This window comes from Callospermophilus lateralis, chromosome 18 (assembly GCF_048772815.1).
Source record: "Callospermophilus lateralis isolate mCalLat2 chromosome 18, mCalLat2.hap1, whole genome shotgun sequence".
NCBI classification, from domain to species: domain Eukaryota; kingdom Metazoa; phylum Chordata; class Mammalia; order Rodentia; family Sciuridae; genus Callospermophilus; species Callospermophilus lateralis.
In genome coordinates this window covers 55,189,217-55,206,489 of record NC_135322.1, presented here as the reverse complement: position 1 = coordinate 55,206,489, position 17,273 = coordinate 55,189,217, and the positions used below count along the sequence as shown (strand labels likewise).

Genomic DNA, 17,273 nt, shown 5'->3' with positions numbered 1-17,273 from the left:
TGAAGATGTTGCATGCAGAACAGCATACAAAATAGCTGCTGACACATACTCAAAAAAAAGGCCTTTTTTTTTTTTTTCTAATCCTTTAAATATTAGTCTAAGTTCTGACATAAAATGAAGACTTTCAAAGGGCTTCACTGTCTCTCTGCCACCCCTCCTCCACCATTGGAATTAGGGATTGAACACAGGGGTGTTTAAACCATTGAGCCACATCATTTTTTTTTTTTTTTTTTTAATTTAGAGACGGGGACAGGGGTCTGAGTTGCTTAGGGTCTCTCAAAGATGCTGAGGCTGGCTTTGAATTCACAGGGGTGCACCACCACGCCTGGATTCACTGTTTACTAATAATATTGGCTATAACTTATGGAGTTCCTTAATGTGCTAGGCACTTTCCTTGTTTTTATCTCTAGCTTTCACAATTTCACTTTACATTTGACCTCTTACCTAATCTGTCAAAGAGCAAGGATTATGACCTGTGCTCTGAACCCTTATTCAATGCTGCCTTTCCTTCTAGGTAAGAAAGAATTTTGAGGCAGGTGGAAGGAAGGTGGCACAGTTCTAAGAAGTTCTTAGATTCTGGAATACACCTGGTCGTGTAAAGTTCACTTGTTCACACATAAAGTTTTTCTTTTACCCAAGTCATTGAACCAGCGACGTATTCCATCGGCCATCTTGGTTGTGGCAACTCTAACTCCTTTGGTATTTTTCTGTGACAATAACCAAGGAAAGCAGACCGTATCGCCCATAGCCAGGCTTTCTAAAAAACCCCAGCTCCTCTCTGGGTAAGGAGCGCCGCTTTCCGACCCACTAGGTCCAGGCCGTGGGCCACGTGAAGCGCGGCCTACTCAACCGCCCCGCTCCCGGGTCGCAGCTCCTAGCCGGCAGGGGAGGGGCTCGTCGGGGCCTCTCCGGCCCACGCCCGAAGCTCCGCCCCTCATTTAAATACGCGGCGCCGGCGAGTGCGTCGAGCTCGCCGCGGACCCAAGATGGCGGCGTGTGGACGTGTACGGAGGATGTTCCGCTTGTCGGCAGCGCTGCAGCTGCTGCTGCTAGCGGCGGCCGGGGCCGTGAAACTCACTGGCCAGGGCGGCCACAACCAAGGCCAAGGCCTGGCCGCCAACTTTGTGCCTTTCCTAGGGCAGGCTGCAGGCGGCGGCCCGGTGGATCAGCAGCCGCCCCAGTTGCCTCAGTCATCGCAGCTCCAGCAGCAGCAGCAACAGCAACAGCAGCAGCAGCAGCAGCAGCAACAGCAGCAGCAGCAACAGCAGCAGCAGCAGCCTCAGCCGCCTTTCCCCGCGGGTGGGCCTCCAGCCCGTCGGGGCGGAGCGGGGCCCGGGGGGGCTGGCGGGGGCTGGAAACTGGCGGAGGAAGAGTCCTGCCGGGAGGACGTGACCCGTGTGTGCCCCAAGCACACCTGGAGCAACAACCTGGCGGTGCTCGAATGTCTGCAGGACGTGAGGGAGGTGAGGAGGCGGACCGGGCTGAGAGGGATAGGCCTGGTGTGGGCCCAAGGGTGTAGCTGGCCTGGAAGCCGCCGATGCCGGTCTGCTGCTTCCTTAGTGCTGCTGCACTCGCTCCGCGGCGCTTCCAGGGAAGTGGACCCCACCCCCACCCCCACCCCCACCCCTACCCCTTCCTTCCTTCCCCGGCCTTCGTTCCTTCTTTCCTTGTTGTGAGGTCTCGGCCGCAATTCACGAAGGCCCAGAACGTGTTCCTGTTTGCTCCTGTCTTTTGTGTGATGCTCTATGCAGAATGGCTCTTCGCCGAAAACCAATTTGGGATTTTGCCATCAATCTTGACCTGGACAATTTGTAACAATCCATTTAAACATGAAAAATGGTTGGCGTACTTAAGTTGTTAAAGACCGACCTGCTTCATGAGCAGTAGGTAATTTTTCGTTAGGTAACACGGGTTCTGTTCTGGTGTGTGTTGCAGTCAGCAGCAGAATTTACTGTCTTTACCCTATTCTTCTGTAATTCGCAAATTTGTATTATTTATTTGGTGTTGAAACTAATGTATTCTTTTTTTTTCTTCCAATTCTTTGGTAAATTTGTAGAGCTATTTTGCCAGGTGACTAGGAGACCTAAAGCTTAAAAAGTTGAGGCAGCATTTGAAGCTGTAATAAATGTTTGTGATTGGGCCTTTAGAGGTCCGAATATAATTTCTCTCTTCCTCTCCCCCTCTCCTTTCTCTCTCCCCCTCTCTCTCCCTCTAGCCCCCTCTCTCTCACTCACTCTCTCTCACTCACTCTCTCTCACTCTGTATCTAGGGGTCACTCTTACTCATTATCTAGGGGTGCTTTATCACTGAGCTACATCCCCAGCTTTTTTTATTTTTTGAGACAGGCTCTGCCTAAGTTGCTTAAGACCTCACTAGGTTGCTGAGGCTGGCCTCGAACTTGGGATCCTCCTGCCTCAGCCTTCCCATTCTCTGGGATTATAGGCATGCACCATCGTGCCCAGCTTGAATGTAATTTTAATAATACCTCTTAATTAGATCTAGCTTTGATATTGCTTGCTGTGTGATTCAGTTAAGAGACATTGATAATTTTTCTCTAGATTTAATAATGCTTCTAAGTGCACAGTTTGACAATTTTTAGTTAAAGTTTGGAAGCCAATCTGGTAGAAAACATTTTTTTTTTTTTTTTAATACTAGGAATTGACTCCAGAGTTTTGCCTTGCACATGCTAGGCAAGAGTTCTTCCACTGTGAAATACTTTTTCCAAACGTGTAGGTACACAGAATTACTTTCAAAATTTTGGCAAGTAGAATGAAGCTGTTGATTGATACTTTTTTTAAAAAAATATTTTTCTTAGTTGTAGTTGGAAACAATACCTTTATTCTATTTATTTACTTTTTTATGGTGCTGAGGATTGAACCCAGTGCCTTGCACATGCGAGGCAAGTGCTCTACTGCTGAGCCTCAACCCCAGCCCCTTGTTTTTTTTTTTTTTTTTAAGACATTGATGGACCTTTATTTTATTCATTCATTTATATTCAGTGCTGAGAATTGAACCCTGTGCTTCACACATGCTAGGCAAGTGCTGTACCACCCATCCAAACCCCACACCCCTTGATATTGTTTTATTTGGCATATTGTATCATCACAATTATTTAAGGGAATAATCTTGGGGAAAATGACTGGTTTGTAGAAATTTGCTACTGTTGGCAATTTTCTCCTTCTTACCATTGTGATATTTGCTCTAGTGTTATATATAAAAGTAATTCAGAAGATGCAAATACATACATAACTGGGTGCAGTGGCACAGCTGTAGCAATTTGGGAGGTAAAGCAAAAGAATAGCAAGTCGGAGGCCAGCTTCAGCAATTTAGTGAGATCTAGAGCAACTTAGTGAGACACTGTCTCAAAATTAAAAATAAAAAGGGATGTGAATATAGTTCAGTGATAGAGCACCTCTGGATTTAATTCCCAGTACCAAAAAAAAAAAAAAAAGAAAAGGCATATACATAATCAGGAAACAGTTTCCAGAGTTACCAGAAATGTGGACTCTTACATGACTTCTTATCTATAGCTTGAAGATTAGAGGAACAGTTATTCTTTAATTTTACAGCTGTTCCTCTAGTAGTTACAGCTAAGATTCTTGGTCTTTTTTCATAGTTGTTTTGTGGTACTAGGTATTGAACCCAGAGGCCCTCTACTCTGAGCCATATTCCCAGTCCTTTATTATTAGTAGTATTATTATTTAAAGAGTTTCTGACTAAATTTCCCAGGATGGTTCAGGAGATTCTCCTGCCTCAAATTCCCGAGTTGGAGTGCTTGGCTTTTATTTGGACTTTGAAGGTAGATAATAGGTATAGGCTCCTCAAACTGGGATCCTTATGTTGGGGACCAAACACATTGCTAGTGGATTGTGGCAGAAACAGGATGTTTTTAGGGACAGTGGCAAAAAGTAGCCCATTTAAGGAGTGCATGTCTCTTTGTATGCGTTAAGGACATGTGGAAACCACCACTTATAGGAGCAATGGTCCTTTGTCGTGTGTAGAAGGGTGTAGAGGCATGCATCATCCACAAATTACTTAGATTTGTCTAATTTTGATGTCTGCTTAATTTAGTAGGTACTATTTTTCTTTCACTTGTTTGTATATAAAGACACCTAGACTGGTCTGAAAATTTAGTCCCAGCTCTTCCATTGACTTTAGGATTCCCAGCAAGGATATAATTTTAATAACTATATTTTTCTTACTTTGTGGGTATAATATATATAAATGAGATCCTGTATCATCTTTGTAACTTTCCAGGCTACCTAATTCAGTGCTAGGATCAGGAAACATTGTCGACTGATTGAGGATGAGTAAACTAATGGATGTGGTTTTATGCTTCAGAGGAAGAAAGATGTCATGCAAATTGGAGATAGGCTATTTTTGTTGGAGTGAGGGAGCTAAATTTCCAATTTAATGAATTTTCCTCTAATTTATATATAGAAATATTGAAAGAAGAGTACCATGAATCCTGTGTATATTCTTTAGGAAGTGGAGTTACTAAAGAAAGCAAAAGAAAATTTCTTTCCACTTAGTTTAAGAATTGATTGAGTCCAGGGCTGGGGATATAGCTCAGTTGGTAGAGTGCTTGCCTAGCTCGCATACACAAAGCTCTGGGTTCAATCCCCAGCACCACGAACAAAACAAAACAACAAAAAACAAAACAAAACAAAAAAACCCAACAACAACAACTAGGCACATTTGAAGATAAATGAATGGAATATGTTTTCTGGGATTTTCTTTTTTTGGGGGAGGGTACTGGGTATTGAACCCAGGGCCACTTAACCACTGAGCTACATCCCTAGCCCTTTTTATTTTTTATTTTGAGACAGGGTCTCACTAAATTGCTTAGGGCCTTGCTAGCTAAGTTGCTGAGGCTAGCTTTGAATTTGGTATCCTCCTGCCTCAACCTCCCAAGTCAAAAAGGGCTTGCTGAATACTAGGTCCACCACTTACAATGTAGTGTAAAAAAGTTACTTTATCTTTCTGAGCCTATTTTTTCTCTAAATTTATAATACTGTCCAGCCTGGGATGGTAGTACATACTTGTAATCCCAGCCACTTGGGAGGCTGAGGCAGAAGAATCGCAAGTTCAAGGCCATCTTAGGCAAATAGGTGAGACTCTCTCAAAATAAAAAAGGGCTGGAGATGTAGCAGAGTAGTAGAGCACCTGGGGTTCAGTCTTTTTTTTTTTTTTTTTTTTTTAAAGAGAGAGAGAGAAAGAGAGGAGAGAGAGAGAGAGAATTTTAATATTTATTTTTCAGTTATCGGAGGACACAACATCTTTCTTTTGTATGTGGTGCTGAGGATGGAACCTGGGCCGCTCGCATGCCAGGCAAGTGTGCTACCACTTGAGCCACAAGCCCAGCCCCTGGGATTCAATCTTAAGGAAGGAAGAGAGACAGACTACTACCAACCTCACAGTACTAAGAGTATTAAATGGGATAATAGAGATCATGTAGTGTACTATCTCATGTATATATACATAGTGTAGTGAAAGGTTAAAAACATCTGAGTAGTAGTAGGGATTGAACTCAAGGATTCCCTCATGCTAAGCAACACTCTACCACTGAAGTACATACCCAGCTCTTATTTAGATTTTTTTTTTTTTGACAGGGTCTTTCTGAGTTGCCTAGGCTATCTGTGAATTTGTGATTGTCCTTCCTTAGCTTCCAGAGTAACTGGAATTATACAGGTATCATCATCATCATCATCATCATTATTTTTTGCAATAGTAGGAATCCAACCAGGGTCTGGTACACTTGGCAAGCTCTCTACTTCTGAACTACATCCCTTTATTACTTTTTAAAAAAAAAATAAATTTATTTATTCTAATTTGTTATACATGACAGCAGAATACATTTCAGTTCATAGTACACATTTTCCCTTCCTACCCCTCCCTCCCCTTTGCCCAGTTCCTCCATTCCTCCCCTGCTTCCCCTCTCACCTCCATTATCCATCAGCATCCACAAATGAGTAATATTTTTGTGCATATATGCCACAGTTTCTTTATCCATTCATTTACTTAAGTGTATCTAGGTTGGTTCCACAATTTAGGTATTCTGAATTGTGCTGCTATAAACATTGATGTGGCTGTGTCACTTAGTATGCTGTTTTTAAGTTCTTTGGGTACAAACTGAGGAGTAGGATAGCTGGGTCAAATGGTGGTTCCATCCCAGGTTTCCCAAGGAATCTCCATACTGCTTTCCAGATTGGCTGCACCAATTTGCAGTCCCACCAGCAATGTAGGAGTGTACTTTTTTCCCCAATCCTTGCCAACGCTTTGTGTTCTTAATAGCTACCATTCTGATGGAGTGAGATGAAATCTTAGAGTAGTTTTCATTTACATTTCTCTAATTGCTAGAGATGTTGAACATTTTTTCATATATTTGTTCATCGATTGCATATCATCTTCTGAAAAATGTCTATACAGTTCCTTAGTGTCTATTCAGTTCCTTAGCCCATTTATTGATGGGGTTATTTGTTTTTTTTTTGTTAAGTTTTTTGAGTTTATTATTACTTTTTTTACTTTGTTTTGCTTTGGTACAAGGATTGAACCCAGGGACACTTTACCACTGAGCTACATTCCCAGTCCTTTTTATTTTTTATTTTGAGAAACTGTTTTGCTGAGTTGCTGAGGGTCTTATTAGATTGCTGAGGCTGACCTCCATCTAATTTGTGATCCTTGTCTCTGGGATTATAGGTATGCACCACTGTGCCTTGTTTATTATTATTTTTTAAATGAAGAAACTGAGGTTAAGTACCTTGCCTCAAACAAGTCAATCCAACTGTAAGATAGTTCTCTCATCTCTAACCCCATGGCATTTATAATCTTGGATTGTCCTGTCCGTTGTGGGGGTCAACAGACTGTTGAGCAGTGGAAACAGCTAGTTTGAATTGAGATGTGCTATAAGTATAAGATACACTTCTGGGGTTGGGGTTGGGGTTCAGCGGTAGAGCGCTTGTCTAGCACATGCGGGGCCCTGGGTTCGATCCTCAGCATCACATAAAAATAAATAAATAAAGATATTGTGTCTAACTAAAAAAATATATATATATTTAAAAAAAGTGTAAGATACCTTCATTTAGAAGACAGTGCAAAAGAATGAAAATAATACCAACTTTTATATTGATTACATGTTTAAATGGTAATTTAGATATTTTGGATATGTTGAAATACTTTTATCCCCCCAATACTGGGTACTGAACCCAAGGGTACTTTACTACTAATCTGTATCCAGTCCTTTTCATTTTAAGAGAAAATTGCTAAATTGTTGGTGCTATCCTCTGACTTTCCATTCTCCTACTTCAGCCTCCACAGTAGCTGGGATTACAAGCATATGCCTTCAGACTCAGCTAAAAGTCATTATTAAAATGAATTTTGCTTTTTTAAAAATGTGACCACTAGAAAACAAAGTTACATATATTGCTTGCAGTCTGCTTCTATTGAACAAAACTGTCTTGACGAAAATGATACCTTTCTAAAAACCATAATGTAAATTGTAAAGTAGTAAGTACTATCTGGAAGGATAAATTAAATCTATGTGCATATGTGGGGAACACAATTGAGAGGATTAGAAAAAGGATGTGCCCAGTTTCTCATTCTTCTTACATCTGTGTTTCATATAACAAAATTCTTAATTTAGTCACTTTTAAATGCCTCTTAATCTTGTTAATGGATGGATTGCACATTCAGCATGCCTAATCTATGTACTGTAAGGAGTGATTTAACTTCTTCAACTTGAGAGGAAAGGTACTCTGATAAAACTGGAAATCAGTAAGTGATTCCTTTGACTTCCTTTGGTTGAGTTAGATAAATTTGAAACTTAAGGAAGAATCTCAAGTGATGGCCCTCAGAACAGTGCCAGTACTCTCTTATCTGCATTAAAATAGAGTGTGGAGAAACAAGAAGTGTGGACTGGAATCTAAAAACAATGAATGAAAAGAACCAAGCATCTGTTTTCATTCAGCTTTAATAATTTTACTGAGTTAGATGAATGTGTGGTATTTACAGTACCTGTAAATTCTCCCACTGAAGGTTTAAATAGCACTTGTAACTCTTATCAGGGCAATCAGTGAAAATGGGGACTGACCTAAATTCTTGGAACTATACACTTGTAAAATGGAACAGACTCTTAAGGTTGGGGTTGTAGCTCAGTGGTAGAGCGCTTGCCTAGCGTGAGGCACTGGGTTCAATCTTCAGGACCATATAAAAATAAAAATAAATAAATAAAGATATTGTGTCCACCCACAACTAAAAAAAAATATTAAAAAGAAGATAGAACAAGGGTTGGGGTTGTGACTCAGTGTAGAATGCTTGCCTAGCATGTGTGAGGCTTCAATTCTTAGCACTACATACAAATAAATAAAGATACATCAACAAATAAAAAAAATTAAAAGAAAATAGACTCTTAAAATATTTTTGTGTTCCTGATAAAAAATAATAAATGTGATTTGTATTTAAAATTGTAAGCAAGATAAACAGTGAAGTGAAATGATACATGAGAAAAATTAAGAGGAGAATATGGATATAAATTCTTTTTTCATTTTTAAAAATTTTTTTATTCTAATTTGTTATATATGACAGAGTGCATTACAATTCATATTACACATGTATAGCACAATTTTTCATATCTCTGGTTGTATACAAAGTATATTCACACCATTTGTGAACATGTACTTAGGGTAATGATATCCATTTCATTCCACCATCATTTTTACCCCCATCCCAAATTCTTTTTCTTTTTCTTTTTTTTGCTTTGTAGATATTTTATTTATTATGAATGTCAGATCTATCAATTTTATTTATTTATTTATTTATTTATTTATTTATTTATTTTTCTTTAATGTTTACTGTTGGTTGTTCAAAACATTACATAGTTCTTGACATATCATATTTCACACTTTGATTCAAGTGGGTTATGAACTCCCATTTTTACCCCGCATACAGATTGCAGCATCACATCGGTTACACATCCACTGTTTTACATATTGCTATACTAGTGTCTGTTGTATTCTGCTGCCTTTCCTATCCTCTACTATCCCTCATCCTTTTTCATTTTTGAACTTATTTTTCTTTCTCTCTCTTTTTTTTTTTTTTTTTTTTCACTCTTACTGAGGATTAAAGCAGGGGTACTTTACCACTGGGCTACATCCCTAACCTTTTTAATTTTTTATTTTGAGACAGGGTCTCACTAAATTGCCCAAGATGGCCTTGAATTTAAGAGCCTCCTGCCTTAGCCTCTTAAATTTCTGAGGTTGTAGGCATGTAATGCCATGCCTGCCCCCCCCCCCCCCCTTTGTGCTGGGTATCAGTTCCAGGGCCCTGCACATGTTAGGCAAGCACTTACTACTGAGCTTATCCCCCACCCTATTTGTCTTCTTTTAAAATTTTTTCTCATTTCTGTCAAATGCTATAATATAAATTCTAAGTCAATTAAAATACAAGTAGAAAAAAATGAAATCAGAAGAAATTGGGTTTAAAGAATGTACTTATCTAGGAAGGTTTCATTTGTAATTTAAGTTTCAACTAAAAAATAATACCTAAGTGTTGCTCAGGGGTAGATCACTTGCCTGTTGTGTGCAAGGCCCTGGGTTCAATCTCCAGCACCACAAAAAACAAAACAGCCTGCAGAGATGGGATTGTGGCTCAGTGGCAGAGCGCTTGCCTCACATGTATGAAGCCCTGGGTTTGATCCTCAGCACCACATAAAAATAAATAAATAAAATAAAGGTATTGTGTCCATCTACAACTTAAAAAAAAAAAAAAAGTCAGCCTGCAGATCACTTAACAGAGTTCATATGTTGGCTAGATCAGCCTTGTTCTGTGGAAAACAACATGAAGTGGACAGTTATTTTAAGGATGCAGAAGAGGATGTAATGGAAAGTTTTAATAATGAACAAAATCTGCCACATGTTAATTAGTGTAATCTATTGAGTATACATCGTTATATATGAAGTAAAAATAAACAGAAGAACCTATCAATGTGGCCACGCCTGTAATTCCAGTGGCTCCAGAGACTGAGACAGAAGGATTGTGAGTTCAAAGCCAGCCTCAGTAACAGCGAGGCACTAAGCAACTCAGTGAGATTCTAAATAAAATGCAAAATAGGGCTGGGGATGTGGTTCAGTGGTGAGTGCCCCAGTTCAATCCCAAATACCGACAGACAGACAGATAGGTGGGTGGGTGGATGGATGATAATAAGGTCTTATAGTCATATGGAGTTTGTGATAAGAGGAAAGGCAGTATAGTAAGTGGAAGAACAGAATGGGCATTGGAGCTATATATAGCTATATAGCTATAGAGTCCTGAATTCAAATCCTAGCTCACTTACCTTCCAGTGACCTTGGACAGATTAATCTTTTAAACCTTCAATTTTCTTATCTGTAAATGGCCTTTCCATTCCCTTTCCTCTTTGTTGCTACAGATGAAATTGTTTCAGAACAATTGTCCAATTGTTCACTGTCTTAGGAGAAAAGTGAAATAAATGTAATGTTCCACACATTTTTTATAATCCTTCCAAAGCTCCTGCATGAAAACTGTGGGGTAAGGTCAGGAACATTGTGCAGTCTTTTAAATATATACATGTTGAAGTTATGAATTCAAACAGGTAAATACTCTGGGTAAAGAATTTCCATTCTGGGGCTGGGGGTGTAGCTCAGCGGTAGAGCGCCCGCCCTCACACTTGTGAGACACTAGGTTCAATCCTCAGCACCACATAAAAATAAGTGAGTAAAGATATTGTGTTCATCAACAACTAAAATAAAATTAAAAAAAAAAAAGAATTTCCATTCTGCCAAACATTCTTTAGTCTTTTGGCTCAAAGTATGTCTAAATTTGGAATATATTGCCTATCAATGGAAAACTCCATTCTTACATGTAAGCTGGAAAAAAAATGGTTCTTTTTATTTAAAAAATTAAAGTTTTTGTCTTTTGGAGATTCTATTACTTAAAACACATCTCCCTCTGTAAATGGAATGACTAAAAACAGCTGTGCTATCAGCTGGGAAATAAAAGGCATTGATTGTATTGTTTTAAAACTTGTGTAAAATCAGATAAATACAAAAATTATTGAAGTTTTAAGAGACGGCTTTTCAGAGGGAAAGTAGTATGTGAGGACTTTTGTTTTTTTATTGCTAAGGTTGGAAATTTTCTCTAGCCTATGAAATAGCCTGTAATATTGGAGTATAAATATTAACTTAGTCACACATGAAGGACAGTGCAAAATATTTTCAATATGTCAGCCTTTCAGAGGTAATTAGGCAACATAGGTAGTTTTGAAATAGTTGAAATTCTATAATTTCACACTAAGACTGGTAGATTTATTACAACCTATTTATTTTAAGTATAGATAAAAGTATGTCTGGCAGTTGTTTTTTAATCATTATAAGAAGTTTCAAGAATTTATACTATTTTATATTTTGTTTCAATTTGAAAGTATATCTGAAATAGATCCAGGCATGGTGGCTCATGCCTGTAATCCCAGCAACTCAGGAGGCTGAGGCAGGAGGATCATGAATTCAAAACCAGCCTCAGCAATTTAGCAAGACCCTAAGCAACTTAGTGAGACCCTGTCTCAAAATTAAAAAAAAAAAAAAAAAAAAAAAAAAGTACTGGGGATGTGACTTAGTGGTTAAGTGTCTCTGGGTTCAATCTCTGGCAATAATATTATATTTAGAGACAGGATAGAATTGAACCCAGGGGTGCTTAACCACTGAAACACATCCCTAGCCCTTTTTTTAATATTATATTTAGAGACAGGGTCTCGCTGAGTTGCTAAGTGCCTTGCTAAATTGCTGATGCTGGCTTTGAACTTGTGATCCTCCTGCCTCAGCCTCCCAAGCTGCTGGGATTACAGGCATGATGCACCACTCTGCCTGGCGACACATTTTATATATATTTAATTTTTAAAAAAAATTAAAGTCTGTTTTCTAATGCCCAACTTTGAGAAAGCTACTTTTAGCATGAGAGTTGTATAGGTATAATTTTTTCTCAAAACGGTTAACTTGGTCTGGGGTCGTGGCTCAGTGGTAGAGCGCTTGCCTTGCATGTGTGAGGCACTGGGTTGATTCTCAGCACCACATATCAATAAATAAAATAAAAATCCATCAACAACTAAAAAATATATATAAAAAAATAAAAATTAAAAAAAAAGGTCAACTTGTTTTATAACTCTGTGCTAAACCCTTTTGCCAACATACAGGATAAAATGTTTCTGTTCAGTTTATTATCATTTAGGGCAAGATTAACTTCCATAACCCCAAAATTTCAATGACTTAACACAAGAAGTTATGGGAGATTGTCCACCACCTGGTGATCCAGAGACCCTGATTCTCCCATTTTGCGATTCTGTTCTTTCCTAGGACTTTGAAGTCTTCTGCTTTCAAGCAGGAAAGGGAGTCAAGAATCACTGCTTCCTTTTTTTTAAGCCCTTATCACTGCCCCCCTCACCCCATCAAGGTGGAATTCACATACTCTTCACCTATAACCATTTGTTCTTAAAAGCTGAGGTGATTAGTTCTTTTCTTACCACACTTCATTAGAACTCTTCACATGGCACAGATGATATACTCCAAGTGAGAACTCTAATAAGCTCTATCAGTTTTCTTGGACAAGTTAGATCAAGTTCATGTGTCCCTCTTTGATTTGTCATATCAAGACATTTTTACTCTAGCATGCACAAGGCCCCCTGGGTTCACCCCGTAGCTGGGGCTGGGGAGATAGCTCATTAGTAGAGCACTTGCCTAACATGCACGAAGCCCTACATTGGATCCCCAGAACTGCAAAAACAAAAACAAAACAATCCCCAACCTGTGGGAGGGGAAAAAAAAAAAAAAAACATGCTGGGGATGACTCAGTGATAGAATTCTTGCCTGAGATGTGCACGGCCCTGGGCTTTGATCCCCAGCACCTCAAAAAGAGAAAAAACAATTCTTCTCTTTTTTTCCTTCTGGGTTTTTTTTTTTTTTTTTTTTTTTGTGGTGGAGGGGAGTGGATACTGGAGATTGAACTCAGGGGCTCTTAACCACTGAGCCATGTCCCCAGACCTGTGGTTCTGCAAAATTGCTTAGAACCTAACTAAATTAGGGTTAGTTAGAACCTAACTAACTAAGGGTGGCCTCCAACTTGCAGTCCTCCTGCCTCAGCTTCCCAAATAGCTGGGATTACTGGTGTGTACCACTGTCCCAAACTGGAAGAAAGAATTTTGGCTCTTTTGTTTAAGATTTGGGGTAGTTTATTAGAAAGTATTTAAAAATTTATTTTAGATAATTTGTAAGAACTATTCCTATGTTAAGGTAAAATTTAACTATAGAGATTTTTTACTTATTATTATTTTTGGGTACCCAGGGTGTTTAACCACTGAACCACATCCCCAACCCTTTTGTATTTTTTAATTTTTGAGCTGAGGTCTTACTAAGTTGCTTAGTTGGTGAGGCTGGCTTTGAACTCGTAATCCTCCTGCCTTACCCTCCCCAGTTGTGGGATTACAGGTGTGTTCCTCCAGGCCCGGCTATAACTACAAAGACTTCTTGCTGGGATGTGCCTTTGCCATTTGACTTGGTTTCTAGGCCTTGGCCTGTACATTTGCTTTAAACTTATATCCAGGATGGTTTTTCAGTACCATTGTAAGACAGGCTCCATATTCATTTCACTACATCATTCTTATACCCTTTCTCCATAGTTTTAATTTGGGGCAGTTTGCCTAATGCTTCTGGATTTAATGTAACACTGGAGATAAAAACAGAACATTTAGAGTCCTTGCTAATTCCTTTTTTTTTCCCCCTTCAGTACTGGTGATTAAACATAGGGGTACTCTACTTTACCACTGAACTGTGTTCCCTGAGCTTTTTTTATTTTGAGAGAGTCTCACTAAGTTGCTGAGGCTGGTGTTGAACATGGATTCTCCTGCTTCAGCCTCCCAAACCACTCACTGTACTGGACCCTCTTTTACCTTTTTTTTGGAGGGGGGCAGAATACCAGGGATTGAAGTCAGGGGCAACCTACCAATGAGCCACATCCCCAGCCTGATTTTTGTATTTCATGTAGAGACAGGGTCTCACTGAGTTGATTAGTGCCTTGCTTTTGCTGAGGCTGGCTTTGAACTCTTTTTTTTTTTTTTTTTTTGGTGGAGGGTGCTGAGGATTGAACCCAAGGCCTTGTGCATGCAAGGCAAGCACTCTACCAACTGAGCTATATCCCCAGCCCCTACCTTTGAACTCTTGATCCTCTGCCTCAGCCTCCGAGCCACTGGAATTACAGGGATACACCACTGTGCCCAGCCCTTGTTTAGGTTTTTTGAGGTAAGGGCTCTCATTTGTCCAGGCCTGTCAGTGATCTTCCCACCTCAGTCTCTGGAATAGCTGGGACCTCATCCAGCTCAATTGGCCTTTTTAGTTTAAATGTATTTTTTTTTCCTTTTTTTTTGGTTCCAGAATCTGAACCTAGGACCCTTAACCATTGAGCCATATCCCCAGTCCTTTTTATTTTTTTATTTTGAGACAAGGTCTCACCCAATTGCTTAGGGCATTGCCAAGTTTCTGAGGTTGGGTTTGAGCTTGTGATCCTCCTGCCTCAGCCTCCCAAATCATTGGGATTAAAGGTGTGCACCACCATGCCTGACTTGCTGAGATTATTGTACTTGGCAAATTGAATCCTTTAGTGAAAAGTCTGTAGTAGCTTAGATTTGTTTTTTGAGGAAAGTAGGAAGCATCTAAAGACTTTTTTTGGTTAGGAAAATGTCATAATAAAATAGTTAAAGAAATTACTTTGCAAATATGTATTGAAGAAAACCTGAAGGCGATAATCGAGTGAGTCACTGATAAAACCTGAAAGTGTAAAGACTGGGGCTGTAGCAGACTAGAAGCAGTAGAGATGCAGGCAGGACTGATTTGGACTCATTTCTAGAAATGGTTTAGAATGCTTTTGCTTATTGGTTTGATGGATTTTGGATAAATATTATTTGCTCACTGCCAGAAACTTAATGGTTGGTGCCAGGAAGGTGGTGATTATCTTACCCCTGACCTCTGCTCCTAAAAGCCATGGGAGCATGCCAGCAAGTGGAGGAGGTGACCATTAAAGAATCGCAAAATAAATGGAAAATCATAGCTAGGATAAGTGCCAAGAAAGACAGGTACATGGACATTTGGCTAATGGGAGTGCCAGGAAATGTTTTCCTGAGAAAATGATGCTTGAGCTGAAGAAACAGAATTTCATCAAGTGAAGAAAAAGAAGTCAAAGCTTAACTGTTAGTCTACTTCCAAAAATATATAATTCTTAGTTTGTGTTGAGTTTTGAATGACAGCCAGGCATTTCAAACAATTTCCAGTAAGAGGAGATAAATTTGGAACCAAATCTTGAATTGAATCTAAATTTTGCAGTCATTCAGTTTAAAAGGGCTATGGTTGGAGTTATGTAAATGGTAGAGCCCTCTTAAAGAATGTATAAATAAAAAGTATGATTCCAAAGACTGAGCCCTGGGGAATGCTCACAATTAAGGGTTGGAAAGAGCCTTGTTGAGGGAATTGCAGGGAACAGAAGGAGTGGTTGAGAGTTAAAAGAAGCTTTACAATTGTTCAGTTGTGGAAGCCAAGAAAAGGGAAATTTTTTGTTGTGGGAGTCAAGGAGAGGGAAATTTAAAAGTAGGTAGTAGTAATCACTAGAATAAACAGAATGACACACTTGAAGTTAATGACTAAGAAAAGAGCATGGTTCTTTGGAAAAACAGGTTTGTTTTTTTTTTTTTTTTTTTTAAGAACCCAGATATTGTCTGTTTGAGACTATATTAGCCTATTTGAGAAGTTTGATAATGAAAAGAAGGTGAGAAGAGAATATCCAAAGGGAGAACAACTAGTTAACTAAAGTTCTTTCAAGATTAAGCACATTGAGGAGGGGACTGTAGCTCAGTGGTATGGTATATGCTTAGCATATTTCAATCTCTCATACCAAAAAACAAAATAAAATAAATCTATCAGTTGAAAGGCAAAGAGAAAGGAACCAGTTAGAGACTGGCAGTGTTGCTGAAGAAGAGGGTAAATATAAATGTTCATCAAGAAGAGAACAGGGAAGGGTTCACATCAGCTTTATGTCAGAAAATTTTTTAAAAAAGAATTTAGGGGCCTGGGGTTGTAGCTCAGTGGTTGAGCGCTTGCCTCGCATGTTTGAGGCACTGGGTTCAATCCTCAGCACCACATTAAAAAAATAATAATAAAAATAAATAAATAAAAAACAAAGATATCGTGTCCATCTACAATTAAAAAATATTTTTTAAAAATAAAAGAATTTAAAGGCTGTAGCCTCCCTTCCACACACACATACTGAGAATTGAACCTAGCATGAACTGAGCTACACCCGAAGCCTCCCCTTTTTTATTTATTTTTTTTTAATTTTGAGACATCTGCTTGCTAAGTTGCCCAGGCTGGCCTCAAACTTGGCGATCCTCCTGCTTCAGCCTCCCAAGTCACTGGGATTACAGGTGTACACCACCACGCCTGGCCCCTTTTAATTTTGTCCTTAGAGAGGATCTCCCTGAATTACTGAGGTTAGCTTTGAACTCAGTCCTCTTGTCTCAGTCTACTGAGGCAGTGGGATTTCAAGCTTATGTCACTGCACCTGACTTATTTCATTTTCTGAGACAGAATCTTCCTAATGTTGCCCAGGTTGATCCTTGCACATAAAATCCTGCTGTCTCGGCTTCCCTAAATAGATGGGACAATAGGTTCATGCCACTGTGGTTATATTTTACATTTATTTTAAAGATGATTTGTGATTCTCAAGAACTTCCTTTGAAGAACTGTTGCTTTCTTCATACCCAGTCTTTGGATCACCCATTTTCTTAGTAGGCAAGAAAGGCCTCACTGGAATAGGTTTTTGTGCCTTTTAAGCACATTTTAAATTTTGTTTTTTGATTTATCATCTTTCATATCTGATAAATAGCCTTTAGGATTTGGACCTCTATAGGGTTTGTTTTTGTTTTGTACCAAGAATTGAACCCAGGGGCGTTTAACTACTGGGCCACATCCCCAGCCCCCCCCCCCTTTTTTTTTTAATTAGGAGACAGGGTCTCCCTAAATTACTTAGTTCCTCACTAAGTTTCTGAGGCTGGCTTTAATCTTCCTGCCTCAGCCTTCCAAGCCAAGAACTCTGTTTTTAAAAATGGTGTGTAACATGGGATTCACCTATCCTAGAAAAGTTATTCTACGGTCATGAAATGAAGAACTTTTGTGTCTTAATACACTTATGCATTTAACTTCTCAAATGCTGGTGTGTTATTGGTACTC

At 39.2% G+C, this 17,273-nt stretch overlaps 1 protein-coding gene across 1 annotated transcript in view; it reads left to right on the top strand.

The window, feature by feature from the left end:
- The first annotated feature begins 982 nt into the window (after positions 1 to 982).
- The window catches only part of Glg1 (golgi glycoprotein 1), a 120,886-nt gene continuing 104,595 nt past the window's right edge, over positions 983 to 17,273 (top strand). The window contains exon 1 of the mRNA XM_076837438.1: positions 983 to 1,463. Within this exon, the coding sequence (XP_076693553.1) occupies positions 987 to 1,463 (477 nt within the window). The 5' untranslated portion in view covers positions 983 to 986. The remainder of the gene's footprint in view (positions 1,464 to 17,273) is intronic.